Below are 17,337 nucleotides of genomic sequence, written 5' to 3'. Positions count from 1 at the left end.
AATAAAATTTCTTTTATTTATGCAAGAAACGTAAGTAACTCTCTGTTTACAAAATTTTAAAACGTTTTATAGAATCATGGTCAAGGTGGCTTCGTCATTTATAGGTGCCATTCTTGCTACATGTATCCATCTTTTTTCGAAACATTTGCTAGACAACACTTGCCTCTACTCTCACCTTCCTTTTCAAGTGATACTTGAAAAAGTTGATGAGAGATTGACCAGAGAGGAAAGTATTTGTCTCTAATCCTTTCAGACGCGTCCACCAGATGCATTCTTTCGCCATAGCCACAAGTACGATAAATACAGCTCTTCCTTCCCGTTTAAAGGAAGGAGGCGTGACGATATTGACGATAGACTCGGTTGATAAACCGACTCGTCCCACACGTGACAGCAGTCGTTCGACATAAGCCCACAGCTCCGAAATGGTTGGACACTGCACGAGTGCGTGCAGAACGGTTTCATCGCTCTGACCGCATCTTGGGCAGGTCGGCCCCGCATTTCGCGAGCCGTGTCTATAGAGCTTATCCCGAACGGGTAGCGCTGCTCGGTAGCACTGCCAGGCCAGGGATCTCTGGAAGTTGTCCATAGGTCCCGGCCCGAAAGTCGTCCTGAACAGGCGGGTCAGGTATTCCTCGTCGACGCCCAGGTTCGCCCCGAGATCGTCGTCGTACCTGCCCTCCACTAATCCCCTATAGAATGACTTCGTTGTGATGCAGCCGCTCAAGGTCGACCCGGGACGGCAAAGTTGTTGCAGAGCAACGCGACACTCACGGTGCCATTCGCCATTCCTCGGCCTCTTTTTGATCCACGACTGCAGCTCGGTCATGGAGACGAGCTGCGGGAAAGCGCGTCGCACAAACGGCGACCACACCTGCTCACCGTCGTCTACGTAGAGCCGGACATGTCGCAGTCTCAGCGCATGTCTGCGCATCATCAACCACGGCATGCCCAGCCCTCCTTTCAGCGGGTGTTGGCAACAAACGGATCGCCTCACCATCGGAACGCTTCCTTTCCACAAAAAGCGGAAGAGGATGCGCTCCATTTCGGTGATGGCGCGATTGGGACAAGGCACGATGGTCAGGCGGTATTCGATGACGGACGCGATGTACGCGTTCGCCACTTCCGCCCGACCTTTTAGGGACAGCTTCCTCTCGGACCATTGCCGGCAGAGAGTGGCCACCCTACTCGTTATCTCGCCCCAGTTCTTCTCCGTTTGCAGGTCCGGACCGAACCAGACTCCGAGCAACTTGACCGGACCGTCCGTCCAGCGTCCCACTACTGAGGCGCTGCCGGACGGTATGGGCTTGATTCTCCAGGTGCCGAGCAGCAAACCCACCGACTTATCCCGTGCCGACCAGTTTCTCGATGACAAGCGCCAACCGCTTGGCTAACACCTTGGCCAAAATGTTCAAGTCTGCATTGAGCAGAGTGATGGGCCTAAAGTTATCTATGGCGTCCCCTTGTTTGGATCTTTCTTCAGCAGCGTTACCGCTCCTCGGCTCACAAAACCGGGAATGCTCCCGTTCTGCTGCCAGTTGCAGTACACGGCCGCCAAGACGTCTCCAAACAAGTCTGGCATACAGTTGTAAAGCTCGTAGGGCAGACCATCCAAACCCGGAGATTTGTCCGTCGAGCAACCCGCCATCGCGTCCCTCACCTCCTCCGCCGTGATGACCCCTTCGCAGCACTCCGCCTCTCTTGCCGAGAGTCGTGGAAAGCTGTGCAGGTAGGCACTAAAGTCCACCCTGCCTTCTCGCTCGCCACTCCTCCCGAACAGTCGGGCAAAATGCCGCTGAAACGCCTCGCACATCTTGCTCGGCTCGAGCAATTCGCGCCCCTGTTCGTCTACCAGAGACCGGATGGTGGCTCTGTTACCCCGCTGCGCCTCCGCCACCCGGGCCTCTCGTGCGGCTCCAACACCTTCATTCCTCAGAGCACGCATCCTTGCCCTGACAGCACACCCTTCGTGTTTAGCATTGAAGTGTTGGTCGAGGGCCAACCTCGCCGCTAAAACGTCGGATGCGATGCCACTTCGCAATGCCTCTTCTAACTTTATCACTAGCTCCCCCTCTACTCTGTTCCTCTCTACAGCTAGTGCCCTGCTATACCTTATTGCTTCCGCCCTTACTGCTCTCTTGAGGGCAAACCACCATTTGTTGTTGACGATGGCTCCCGTCAAAGCCCTCTTTACTAACGTGCTAATCCGGTCTCTGAAAACCTGTCTCGACGGGAAAGACGCGTTTAGTTTCCAGTAACCGGGACCCTGCCTATGTGCCTTATCTAAGTCTAGCGTACACGTCACAAGTTTGTGATCCGTGTAGCTGACTATGTGGAACTGTGGACATCCTAAACTATCTATATATCTTGTCCTACACACTATCCTATCTAGATACGATCTCGACGACCCAATGCGGTTGCTCCAAGTCCACGTTGGCACATTTGGGTGGTCGAGTCGGTACCTGTCAGACAACCGGAAGCGTCTGAGCAGGTCTCTGAGGCCTTTGCATCCCCTTCTAGTTTTGTCACTCCCCACGTAGTCTAGATGCGTGTCCAAGGTAGCATTCCAATCCCCCACTAAAAGTAAGGGACGAGACGTTCCCAGGAATACTTCTAGACGTCGAAAGAAGTCCGACCGACCTGTTAAAGGAGGCACATAAACTGCCAGCAACCGAAAAGCGCCTCCATCGCTGCCGTCCACATCTAGGACAACCAGTCTACCCTCCGGGTCCGTAAATATCGTCTTTACTTGGAGATCCAGACTCTTGCGAAAAACAACCGCCGTGCCACTACCGCCCATCCTCGGCAGACAGGGAGAAAAATAAATGTTAAACTGTCCGCCAAACATGGACTTTAGGGCCCGCGGTTCATGGAGTTTGGTCTCACTAATGGCTATGATATCCAAATTGTGTGACTTGATGTCATTTAAGAGGTACCCTTGTTTCCAAGGGGACCCCAAGCCACGCACATTCACACAGCCAATCTTCACCATGATTCTATCAATATTTGTGTTTTACACACGAAAGGAGAGAGAGAGAGTTACTTACTGTCCGAAAGTTCTTGGCTCTTTGCCTCACAGCCTTCTCTCAGAAGGTTTTTGTACAGTTTTTTTTATGAATATTTCTGGAATCTCCCTACTGTATCCGGGTAGAGAGATTTCAGTGTATTGTATGTGCTACGTGTTACGTGTATGATTTTGATGTGTTGTGGTGGTGTTGTGCGTGGGTGATTGCTTGTTTTCGTGTCATTTTCTGTTATGTTAGTGTTTGACCTAATGAATTTCATTAGGTCTGGATTGTTTGTGTTTATCGCTGTCAAACTTGTTGTGGGGTTCTGTGTTGGTGCGTTTGTGTTGGTGTTTTTGTTTTCTGTGGATGTGTTGGTTTCGGGGCTGGTAAACCTCCCCGCTTTGTTTGTTTGTTTTTCCGTTCTTGTTTCCCTTTTTTCTTCTTCCCCCCGTGGCCACTTGCCAAGCCTCTGTGTCATCTTCATCTGACGACATGTCGGAGGAATCGGAGGGTGGGAGGGGAAGGGTGTTGGGGTCTATTTTTGTGTGGGCTGATTTTGTTGGTGGTGTTGGTGCTGTTTCGTGACAGTTGGGATGTGGTGTTTTGGTTTTTGGGGATGGGGTGGGAGTCTTTTTCGTGTTCCCTTCTTGTGGGGTTATTGTTGTTGGTGTTGGTGGTGGTGATGGTGCTGATTCTGTTCTTGGTGGTACTGGTGGTGTTGTTGTTTGGTTCGGCTGGGTTGCTGGCTGCTGGCGTTTTTCCATTTCGTTGTACAACTGCTTGACCAGTTGTGCATATGGTGGTGTAGGCAGTACTGCTGTTTTTTTTCTTGTGCTTTTGGTTTTCTTGTGGTTGTTGTTGTTGTTGTTTTTCTTGGTATTGTTGCCGTTGTTGTTGCCTTTTCTTCTGGGCTACTGGGCATGTTTTTTGAAGGTGAGTTTTGCTATTACAAACGTAGCAAACTGGCCTTCTGCCTTCGACGAAAACATGAAAAATTGAATCCTCGGTTAATTGGATTCTATGTGGAATTTTTTCCCAGTTTGCTGGATCAATTTGTACCAGGAGTTGAAATTCCTGGCCAATCCAGTTTTCATTGTATACGGCAGATGCTTCTAATATGTTTATCTCCTCCTCTATGCCTAGACATATGGCAGATACGAGCCATTCTTCCTCAATTTCAGGAGGCACATTCGAAATCTTTATTTTCGTAACCCTACGACCAAGGTACGTAGGGATCATGAGCAGGTTCTCATGTTGTAATGACTTAGAGGAGAGGTCCTTGGCTCGCTGCTCGCTGTCTATTCTTACCTCTATTGTTCCGAATTTCAATCCTCTCGTTATGTAAGTTTTGTAAGACCAAATCGGCTTTAAGCACCTCTCAACCTTTTCTTGAGTGAATTTTTCCAGTGTCTTTGTCTTAAAATTAATGGTTCTGTAGATGATAGTTTTTTTTATCTATGTTTATTTTAAAGTCCCCGGGCGTTTGAAGATGGACTGTAACGTCCTTTTTACTTAGCATGCTTTTGCATGCAAGTAATTTCTCTTTCGATATATTCAAAATTCTTTTCCTAGGCTTCAAAGCCTCGGGAAAGTTTGTGTTTGTTGTGGTGGTGGTGGCGGTAGTGGTGGTATCAGTGGTGAGGACAGTGGTTTTGTTAGCAAGGACATTTGTGTCCTTGTTGTTGCTGCTCTTGTTGTTGTTGTTGTTGTTGTTGTTGTTTTCACTGGTGACGGTGGCAGGCAAGACTGCTGTAGCAGCAGAGTTTTTCTTTTTCTCCATTCTCTCGTTTAACTGTGAGGAAGGAAGACTAGGAAATTCTTTTTCGAACGAAACACTGCAAAATGCAGCGTTCGTTTCACGAAAATTTTCATGGCTACAAGACGCCATCGTCTCAAAAAAAAATGGCTAGAAAGCCGAAATTGATTTTTATATCCTGGAAATGTGCCACACATGGCAGATTTCCGTCGCAAAAAACTTGCACCAGAGAGTCTACAAGTTGTTATACAACTTTCTATATAAAATAAACTTTACAAACAAACTTTTTAAAACATGAAAAAGGCAAAACTTACGGAGCCGACACGTCTACCGTCTGTCCATAGAGATAGATAGATAGATAGATAGATAGATAGATAGATAGATAGATAGATAGATAGATAGATAGATAGATAGATAGATAGATAGATAGATACATACATACATACATACATAGATGCTGATATTCTACAAAGCTCGAGTGAGAACTACAGTTCAGTATTGCTCTCACTTCTTGGACAGTGCTGCAGCTACGCACACTGACATGCTAGAGAACAGCCCAAAGAAGGATCAGTTGAATGATTGGCAGTCAATCACTAACAATCACAATTCTGTCTTTGACTCACAGGCTGTCTCCTCTCTATCTCTGCCATTTCTATCATAATTATAACAGGTTCTTTTCTTCGGAGCTGACTAGTTTCATGGCTGTTACTAGCACGTTCCTTCGACCCACTCACCTCTCAACTTCTCGTCACTCTTGCTGCGTTTGAAAACTTCGGCCCTGCACAAATCAGTTTCTGCACTCCAAGCTACACCGGCCTCATAGATCATGGCTATTGGTACTTCCCGTTCTTCCACATTCAGCAATTAACGCGTCTGTGTATGTATATATATATACATATACATACACATAAATATACATACATGTATATATACATATACGTAAATATAAAAAATTATTTATGAGGGTAGAAATTGATATTAATCAATTTGAACCAGTGGTCTAGCATATTAAAAAAATCCGAAGATTAAAATTATATTACATACAAAAATAAGAGGGATGACCAGCAAAAGTGGACTCCTATATGCTAGAAATAGATGCCGAATCATCTAACCACGAAAAAAATATATGTTCTCAGCAAAAATTCAGCGACACAACATCCCTCTTATTTTTATATACGTAAATATATGTATGCATAGATATCTTTAATGTATATTATGTACATGCGTGTATGTGCGTGCGTGTATGTGTGTGTGTGGTATGTGTGTGTGTGTGTGTGTGTGTGTGTGTGTGTGTGTGTGTGTGTGTGTGTGTGTGTGTGTGTGTGTGTGTGTGTGTGTGTGTGTGTGTGTGTGTCTGTGTGTGCATGTGTGTGTCATTTAAGCTTTTCTTTTCTGAGAAGCTGAAAGCAGTATCAAGATTAACGGCAGCGGCAACAACAGGAACAACATGACGACAACGACGACGACAGCAACAACAACAACAACAACAACAGTAAAAAATAACAGCATCAGAACAACCAAGTGATCAATAAAGTGCAACAGAAATGTTAAATGTATACCTTACCTGCATTCACCTGGTTCAACTTAGAAAAGTCAAGATCTGGACAAGATTCTTTCATCTGGCAGTCAAATACGTATGACATACTACTTTTCTGATCTGTTAATTATAGCATATAAACATACATACATAAATGTGTGTGTGTGTGCACATATATATATATATATATATATATATATATATATATATATATATATATATATATATATATATATATATATATATATATATATATATATATGTACATGTAGATGAAGGTATGTACATACATGTATATATATATGTATATACTCATATATTGTTTTATATATATATATATATATATATATATATATATATATATATATATATATATATATATATATATATATATATATATATACATACATATACATACATACATATATATATATATATATATATGTATATATATATATATATATATATATATATATATATATATATATATATATATATATATATATATATATATATAATGAGAGAGAGAGAGAGAGAGAGAATAAAAAGTTTTGAATGGTACAACAATGCACTATAATACAAAAAAATGGACTATAGACCTGTTGTAATTTAGTTATCCATGGTCCGATGATATTTCGGAATACAATTCCTTCTTCAGATATTCTTAGATGCAGTCGCTGCTATAATCGGTTTTCCAACGGCTTTTCTATTTTCGGAAGCGTCTCAGCAGTGGTCGCACGAAGCTCCTTCCGGAATTCCTGATGAGAAGTGCGTGAGGTCGGCTATGTCTCAATCTCGTGTGTGTTGGTACATCTGTAGCGCTACTTCTAAGTTATGTATTATACGTGCAGCTTTCTTTTCTTTTTCCCTTTTTTTCCTCTTCTCTCTTTTTTTTTTTTTTTGTTATAAACAATAGATGAGCATATCAAAAATGAACCTACATGCATCCAGATGTAGCTAAATAGTATATAGATTACCGACCTCCAGCCTGTTGTTAATTTGGGGTCCTAGTCTGTGTATGAATATAGCTTCCTTAATTCTTAAATTATCCAAATTTATTTCATTGGCCTCAATTGTGACTGTTATGCCTTTGTCAGTGTTCCGGCATCTGTCTAGATGTTTTCTGAAGGAGGAGGCTCTCGTGTTCAGATGTTCTTTGATGCGGACGTGTAACGGTTTTGTTGTGTTACCCACATAGAACTTGTTGCATTTGTTACATTGTATTCTTTACACAACATTTACCTGTTGACATAAATATGTGTCACGGATGGTGTGCATTGATTGTTGTCCCTTATTCGCTTCTTTGCGAGGTGTCCTCTCAAAGAGGAGCCGGAGTGGGCTAGTTGTATGTCTAGCCCTTCTCTTCTTATAGCTGTAGCTATCCTCTCGCTAAAATGGGGGTATTTTAAGGAAGCATGTGTCGCTGGGTTTTCTATGTGTTCGGCGTGCTGGTCGTCCTGGGTACTTAAGCCGATTTACAATGGATCTAGGATACCCGTTGGTTTTCAATATATCTAGGAAGCGTATAGTCTGGGTCACCTTGCTCTCCGTTCTGCTGCATTTGCCTTGGATGCGTGCAAGTTCATTTCTGGCGTATCCTATTTTGGCACCGAGTGGAAGTGCTGAATTGTATTAGACAAACATATCTCTACTGGCTGCTTTTCTGTAGAACTCGGTGTGGATTTCCCCTTCTTCCGTTATATTCAGTTTGAAGTCAAGTAATGATAGTGATCCAGTGATGTCGGGGTGTTCTATAGTGAACTTTATGTTCATGTCCATGTTATTGAACGTCGTGAATATTCTCTCAGCCTCTTCACGGGAGGTTGTGAATATGAGGATGTCATATACGTACCTGGTGAAGAAGGCGCATGAGCGCAGATGTTGAGTGCTCGACTTTCGAGATAGTTCATATAAGTGATGGCTAGTAGGCCCGAGAGACTGGATCCCATGGGGAGACCTGTTGTCTGTTTGTATATATGGTCCTGGAAAGCGAAGTAGGTGTTGTCCACGATGATGGATAAAAGTTGATGTATATCTGCTGCGGTAAGTCCGAAGCATTGGATGTTGGACGCTATTATGCAATCAGTCAATAGGTTGACCGCCGAGTGAGCTGGCATCGTTGTGTACATTGAGACAACGTCAAGACAAAAGGCGTATCTGTTTTGCCTGAGTTGGTTTAGGGGTAATTGGCGCAGTCTTTTGATGACTTCGTCGAAGTTCTTGACATGTCCCGGAAAGGTGGAGAGTATGGGTTTCAGGATGTGAGAAAGTAACCAGGATATTTTATATAGAGGTCCTTCCACACTGGAGACGACGGGTCTAATCTGGATCGTGTTGCTATTCTTGTGTGTTTTAATGAGGTGATAAAATCCTGGTAATCTACTGTTCTTTGTGATGAAGTTGTTCTTGAATTTATTATGTATTTGTCTCCGTCTACAGATGTCCGTCTACAGATGTCCGTCCATGCGGTGTTAATTCGGTCCTCAATCTTGATCGCAGTTATATCTGTCACTTCAGAATATAGCCTTTCATTGCTTAAATATTCTTGTGCCAGTCACGCAGATTTTTTTTTCCTTTATCTGGTAGTAAGTATACAAGGTTTTTATTTTTTGGTTTAGTCAGTGTTTTATGTTGCGCCTTGGTTAAGCTTGGAGTTATTTTCGATTCCTTCCTTAAGATGTTGGAGATAGACTTTTTCAATCTGGATAGTTTGTGGTTGAGTTTTTGTTTGGTTGGGGGTGGGTGGAATGGGTGGTCTAATTGGTACGTGGGAAATTTGCCGGGTGTGTTGTTCTTCTTCTTTATTACCGATAGCCATTTGAGTTGGTATGCTGTTCTACAAAAGTTGGCTTCCAGGTCGAATAAGATTTTTTCATTCGGCTGTTGGCTCACGATAAATTTAGGGCCCAGGTTGAGAAGTTCTAGCTCTCCAGTAAAGATATGTTTGTCCAATACAATTCAGCACTTCCACTCGGTACCAAAGTAGGAAGCGCCAGAAATGAACTTGCATGCATCCAAGGCACGTGCAGCAGAACGGAGGACAAGGTGACCCAGACTATGCGCTTCCTAGATATATTGAAAACCAACGGGTATCCTAGATCCATTGTAAATCGGCTTAAGTACCCAAGACGACCAGCACGTCGAACACATAGAAAACCCAGCAACACATGCTTCCTTAAAATACCCCCATTTTAGCGAGAGGATAACTACAGCCATCCGAAGAGCCATAAGAAGAGAAAAGCTAGACATACAACTAGCCCACTCCGGCCCCTCTCTGACAGAACACCTCGCAAAGAAACGAATAAGGGACAACAATCAATGTACATTAACAAATTGTCCCATCCGTGACACAGATTTATGTCAACAGGTAAATGTTGTGTAAAGAATACAATGTAACAAATGCAACAAGTTCTATGTGGGTAGCATAACAAGACCGTTACACATTCGCATCAAAGAACATCTGAACACGAGAGCCTCCTCCTTCAGAAAACATCTAGACAAATGCCAGAACACTGACAAAAGCATAACAGTCACAATTGAGGCCAATGAAAGAAATTTGGGTAATTTGAGAATAAAGGAAGCCATACTCATACACAGACTAGGACCCCAAATTAACAACAGGCTGGAGGTTGGTAATCTATATACTATTTAGCTACATCTGGATGCATGTAGGTTCATTTTTGATATGCTCATCTATTGTTTATAACAAAAAAAGAGAGAAGAGGAAAAAAGGGAAAAAGAAAAGAAAGCTGCACGTATAATACATAATATAGAAGTAGCGCAACAGATGTACCAACACACACGAGATTGAGACATAGCCGACCTCACGCACTTCTCATCAGGAATTCCGGAAGGAGCTTCGTGAGACCACTGCTGAGACTCTTCCGAAAAAAGAAAAGCCGTTAGAAAACAGATTATAGTAGCGACTCCATCTAAGAATATCTGAAGAAGGAATTGTAGTCCATTTTTTTGTATTATAGTGCATTGTTGTACCATTCAAACTTTTTATTCTTTACAAACAATACACAATGTTTCAAGCGAACTACAATACTCTCCTATATATATATATATATATATATATATATATATATATACAGGGATTAGACAAAATAATGGAAACACCTAGCATCATAGCATCATAATTTTGAAATATCTATAAAACCGTGAAAAGCTTGTTTATTTTGGGGTTTTTTGATTTATTTTAGTGTTGCTTAATATATTTCACTAAAATTGCTGTTTCTTTTCAGATATTATTAGAAAAAGGTAATTAAAATTCATTAAAATGACCAGATCTATTTGACTTTCAAAGAGGTCAAATTGTTGGTGCTCGTATGGCAGGCGCTAGAGTAACAATTACGGCGGAGAAGTACTGTCAGCAAATGGATGAAATGCATAAAAAACTCCGACAACAACAGCAAGCATTGGTCAATAGAAAAAGACCAATTCTTCTCCACGACAACGCTCGGCCGCACGTCGCACAACTGACCCTGCAGAAGTTGAACGAATTGGGCTACGAAAGACCTTTCGCCTACCGACTATCACTTTTTCAAGCATCTCGACAACTTCCTGCGTGAGAAATGCTTCAAAAACCAAAACGATGCCAAACACGCCTTGAACGACTTCATCACCACCAGAACGCAGGATTTTTACGCTACTAGCATAAATAAACTTGTTTCGGGTTGGCAAAAGTGTGTTGATTCTGATGGTGTTTATTTTGATTAATAAAGTATTGTTTGAGCCGAGATATGTGCATCTGAATTTAAAGATTAAAAGCCGCAAGAACTTTCTTGACAACCTAATACTTCTGATAATATTCTGGCTAAGATCAAGCTCAAAACAACGTCAGAAAGCAGCAGACAGTTACTGTAACTTTCACGGGAACTGCGGTACATTCGGCATGTATGTATGTATGTATGTATGTATGTATGTATGTATGTATGTGTGCTTGCTTCATCTATGAGTGTGTGTTTTTAGTTTGCTTTTTCATCAATGTTGGAGCACCTTTATTCATTGATTTAACTTAGAGGGAGGGCAGTGCCTATGACCTCTACAGACTCACTAAGATTGATGAGATCGATGCGGCTAATGCACTCCTTTCACAGTTACAAGTTGACGATTGCAGTAAAAACATAGGCAAGAAATGAATTCCAGCGAATGGGAAAGGCTCGAGGAAGAAAAAACTGTTAGAAGTGGCAAGTGCAGTCGTCCTGACTGACGGCATTACATGAGTGACAATAAAACGAGAGACAAGTGAGTTGGGAGTGTTCGAGTGTATGTTTTTTCTCAGTGTGTGTATGTGTATGAGCACATGAGTCGCTGTTAGCATGCAATAAAAACAATCTTGGCTGTCTTAACAACTTACCACAGGTGCTGATCATAAACCGGATAGATTGAGTCGGTAGAGGAGCAAACAATTCAAGTTCATACGTTTGTATGTCAAAGATAACTTTCATCTAAAAACATAGGCACAAAGGTGTATAGCTTCATAAGAATTTGCGCAGCATTTATGTATTTAGCCAGTCAGACAAGATATAATTGGATAAATTATGAGTGTATATAATGTATTTATGCATATATAAATATATATATATATATATATATATTCATAAGAGTAGTACAACAAGGTACCGATATTTAATGGACAATAGCAATCGATATAAATACGACGCTATTGTATAGCTTCACTGCGTATATACTGGCAAAAATGCGTGTGTGCAACAAAACATGAAAAACTTGTCTTACCTTAGGAAGAACATTAGAAAATGAACAACCCAGATTAAGGATAATGCAGTACCCAGGTTTCAGACTTTTCAAATACGTTTCACAACGTAAATCTGATTAGTCCTCATCAGCTGCATTCACCTAGACAACATTTCAAATGTTGTCTAGCTATACAATAGCGTCGTATTTATATCGATTGCTATTGTCCAGTAAATATCGGTACCTTGTTGTACTACTCTTATGAATTTATATATATACCCTTATAGGGCTATTTTTTGCTGGAAATTGATACATTTGTATTAATACATTTGTATTGAAATATTTTTCATATATATATATATATATATATATATATATATATATATATATATATACACACACACACTTTATTATTAAAGCTGCAAAGAAATCACAAAAAACAACTGTTACTCAGAGCTTCACGTTCCCGTTCATCGGGCAGTAGTGATGAAGGGAATAAAAATTAAGGTTGTACGTATAATGTACATTTTGATACGATTCCCAATAGACAGGTACACATTTGAATTTGATTGACTGTTTCCACTAACGGTCTTTCAGAAGTATGCAAGTTGAGAGAGTAAATATACAAACAGAAAATACAGAAAAAATATAAAATTACATAAATATTGCGTTGTATAAAATCGAAGAAAATTTTGAGTTGGGAAAAAATCTTGTGTCAAAAAGAAATTTAGAGCTAAATCATGCATGACCAGAGTAGATTAATTAATGGTAAATAAATGAATAATTAATTAATATAAATATTAGTTTGTTTTAAAAAAATTTAACCTATGGGTTCGGAAAGCTCATAGATATTAATAAAACAGTAATGGGTTTCTTTTTATATATGCAACTCATACACACACATACACATAAAAATACACGAATAAATAACTATATACTAATACATACGAAATACATGTGCATGTATTCACATAAATACATAAATACATACATATACATAAAGATACTTATATCTACACTTAAGAATACATACCTACAAATACAAAAAATATATACACATAGGCATACATACAAATAGATAGGCATACATACATACATACATATATATATATATATGTGCACACATTCACATTCAGAAACCCATACATATAAATATATATATACACACACACACACACACACACAGACGCAAATATCCGTATACATAAATACATATATATACATACGCATACATGTATTCATACAAATACAAATATGCTTACACACACTATAACCAAACATATACTTTCATATATGCGCGAACACACACGAAAGTAGATACACACAAACAGATATAGGCAAACATATGCATATATATTTGCGTATACACATTAAATACTTACATTCGCATATATAAACATACGTCTCCATGCGTAAGCGTGTGCTTATACACACGCGTATATATATATTATACGCGTCTAACACACAGCATTTACTGTCGCTGGTTGAAGAAAGAAGAAAAGAAAACAAGAAAAAACAAAGAGAACTAGATGGGTGGGTGGGGAGGAAGGGCGACAAGAAAAAAGAAACCGTTTCAATTTTGACAATGTAGCGACTATAAATAAGTACGGAGACAGAAAATAAAAAGGAGGAAAAAAAGAGAAAAAAAAAAGAAAGAGATGACTTTAATAAAGCGATCGTGTGTATATGCGTAAGCCGATATACGCACGCATGTAGATGGGCATACATATACATACCAATATATATATATATATATATATATATATATTTATAAACATATACATATATATATACATATATATAAATGGCAATTTCTGTCTGCCTGTCTGTTTGTCTGTTTGTCTGTTACCAACTAAGTGCCTAAACCACTGAACCAATTTCATGAAACTTTGCATACATGTGACACTAACATCCAGTCTAACTGAATTTCAATAAAAATCTATAATGTACCCGCAGGGGCATTGGGTGACTTATATCAGTGAAGGCGACAACAGCGGTGATAATTGGATGGTAACTTTAATAAAACTGTCATATACACACGACGCTGCATACATACTTTCGTAAATACATATATACAACACACTCACACACATACATACACACACACACACACACAGAAAGGTGAGTGTGAGGAATACGTATATTTATATATATGTAAGTGTATATATATATATATATATATATGTGTGTGTGTGTAAGTGCATATATATATATATATATATATATGTAAGTGTGTATATATATATATATATATATATATATATATATATATATATATATATGTATATGTATACAATTATATAAATATACATACATCAATGCACAATACACATATACATATATATATATATATATATATATATATATATATATATATATATATATATATATATATATATACACTTACATATATATATACACACACAACTGTGTGTCTAGCGTTTATATAAATATAAAGAGAGTTTAAAAAAAGGAATGAAGTATGCATTTCGGAGGCATAGATTAAGCGAAGCTAAATAAAATCAATTATAAAATATAATCAATTTTAAAATTAAAGTTAAAGTACTAAAACCATGACTATATTCAATTTGAATATGAATAATCTTTGTAGGACTAATCAAATATGTTTGTTAGGTAAGTTGATGTACACACTGTAACAATAAGTACTGAATAGGGAGAGTGTATATAAATATTAATAAATATAAAATCCTTCGACTATCATGGGTGTTACGTTCCCAAAAACCCGCCGCGAGAGGTGAAAATCCGCGAAGTAGAGACAGTACTATACTGTATTTTTTTTTTTAATTTTTATAATTTATATATATATATATATATTTTGTTATAAATGCAAAACTACACCACGGAGAAATCGACGTAAGCTTAAATAATAAATTGCAATAAATGAACCGCGATTGGTGAACCGCGATATAGCGAGCGATTTCTGTATTATTATTATTATCTTAATAAAGACATTTTATTAAATATTATTGGGTTGACAACTAAGTTCCCGCCGTTTATTTAAATTTTGGAATTTATTGCGTTTTTAAATTTTGGATTCGAGAATTCTATTTTTGAATCATTTTGGAATCTTGATTTTTTTCCAGCTAATTTTAGTTACTTTTTGTTTATGTTCAGATCATTAAAATAGAATGTCAAGTTAAGAAAAACGAGCATTTTCGACACCTCCTTTTTGCTTTTAATCAAGGTTCTAAGGCCGCAAAAGCTGCTCACGACATTTGTGCTGTGTATGGAGAGGGTTCCATAGCTGAAAGAACCGTTCGTGATTGGTATGCCAAGTTCAAAAATGGAAATTTTGACTTCAATGATGCACCTCGTTCTGGTCGTCCAGTTGAGTTCAATGAAGAGCGATTAAACCAACTTGTGCACAAAAATTCTCGTCAAACGACACGGGAACTCGTAGAGAAAATGGAATGCTCCCACACTGCTATAGAGAAGCATCTTCACCCGATGGGAAAGGTTCAGAAGTATGGAGCATGCTTTAAGTGACAACATCAAAAATCAACGAGCCAGAATCTCCGCTGGTCTGCTTGCTCGTCACCGCTCAACTCATGGACACAAGCAACGATTTCTTTACGGAATCGTTACTGACGACGAAAAATGGTGCATGTACATCAATATGAAGCAGCATAAGAAATGGCTTAGCCCCAGAAAACAAGCGATACCGCGTGTGAAACAAGATCTTGATCAGCGTAAAAGGATGTTGTGCGTATGGTGGGACAGGGAAGGGATTATCCATTACGAATTGCTTGAACGGAACCAAACGGTCAACGCGGTATTCTATGTTCAATAGATGGAGCGACTCAACGCGGCTATTCAAGAGAAAAGACCTGATCGGCAGGAGTTCTTCTGCTGCACGACAACACCCGCCCTCATATCGCCAATATGACCAAGGAAGCCATTCAAACGCATGGCTGGGAAGTGCTACCACACCCGCCGTGCTCTCCTGATTTGGCATCAACGAATTTCCACTTCTTTCGATCTCTTTCAAATGCTATGCGCGGAATTTCGTTCAATATTGATGCAGAATTGAGAGCTTGGTTGGATCAATTTCTCAGGTCGAAATCAGGGGATTTCTACCAACGAGGTATCGAAAATCTTGTTAAACGTTGGGAATAAGTTGTAAACAACAAGGGTGAATACATTATTGATTAATTAGTTGTTATTTTTCATTAAACCTTTTATAAAAGTTTAAATCTTAAAAAACGTCGGGGACTTAGTTGCCAACCCAATATAAAAATACATCTCAATATTAATAATAATAATGATTTCAAATTTTTCCACAAGGGTAGCAATTTGGGGAGGATGAGTTGATCACATCAATTCATATATATATATATGTATACATACACGTGTATATATATATATATATATATATATATATATATATATATCAGTACATATTGTAAAGTTGAATTTGTGAGTGTCTATTGCATCTATAGAAATCCACACCTTACAAGATAGCAATCTGGGAGTCACACCAATGGATTCCTCATGGTCGAAAATGCCCGGAATTGGCCATTTATTATTATTTTTTTTTCTTTTGCTTCCTAAGACGTGAATTTTTGTATTAAAAATAATTTTAAACCATAACTTCTAACAATTTTTATCTAGGAGTATTTGCAAACATGAGTTAAGTCCCCTTCTAGCGACGGTGTAAAAAAAAGAGAGACATAGATAACAGATTTTTTAGAATTTCGTCTTTTTAGTGAGTAATACACAATATAAACGATATTCTCCATTTCTCCACAACCTAATTTCCAAATTTGCTGAATCCGTTGCTCTACTCATAGCGACATATAGCTGGTCGTGCGTGAACATGGGGACTGTAGACACGCTCCTTCGCAAACGATCAGCTATTATTTTGTAAACAATGTTACGAAACTGTTCATGTTTTCGAATTATATATATATATATATATAATTGGAAAACATGTCTAATAACGAGGCATATAAGCACTCGGCAGCAAAAAAAGAAGGTTTTCCTACCCATGTGTGAACGTAACACACTTAGTCATGTTACCAAAGGGCTGTGGGTTCGCGTCCCACGCGATGGGAAAGCCTTCTTTTTTCTGTCGAGGGCTTATATGCTCCATTATTAGACTATTTTCGTTAGTCATTGCACGGTGAACGGCATAAGCTTTAAGCTTATATAAAAATACCATTATTATTATTTACAGGATTGTAAAATACGGCGTCGTGTAATAAAGCCATTCGCACCGAAAGCATATATATGCATGCTTACTATAGCCTCAGGCTGACCGAAATCTTGTGGGTGGATTTCGTACTCGGAAACTGAAAGACTGTCATATATATGTGTAT

At 39.2% G+C, this 17,337-nt stretch overlaps 1 protein-coding gene across 3 annotated transcripts in view; it reads right to left on the bottom strand.

Annotated features, from left to right (window-relative positions):
• The window catches only part of LOC149132672 (uncharacterized), a 71,991-nt gene that overhangs the window by 34,732 nt on the left and 19,922 nt on the right, over positions 1 to 17,337 (bottom strand). For all 3 annotated transcript variants that reach the window (XM_089362648.1, XM_089362649.1, XM_089362650.1), the window contains 2 exons: positions 11,661 to 11,751; positions 6,326 to 6,418 (listed from right to left, as the gene is read on the bottom strand). In XM_089362648.1, the coding sequence (XP_089218774.1) occupies positions 6,326 to 6,418; positions 11,661 to 11,751 (184 nt within the window). The remainder of the gene's footprint in view (positions 1 to 6,325; positions 6,419 to 11,660; positions 11,752 to 17,337) is intronic.

The sequence above is a fragment of the Octopus bimaculoides genome, chromosome 14 (assembly GCF_046866305.1).
Source record: "Octopus bimaculoides isolate indiv1 chromosome 14, ASM4686630v1, whole genome shotgun sequence".
Taxonomy (NCBI): Eukaryota; Metazoa; Mollusca; class Cephalopoda; order Octopoda; family Octopodidae; genus Octopus; species Octopus bimaculoides.
The sequence above is the reverse complement of the archived record's forward strand: the minus strand, read 5'-3'. Positions and strand labels throughout refer to the sequence as shown.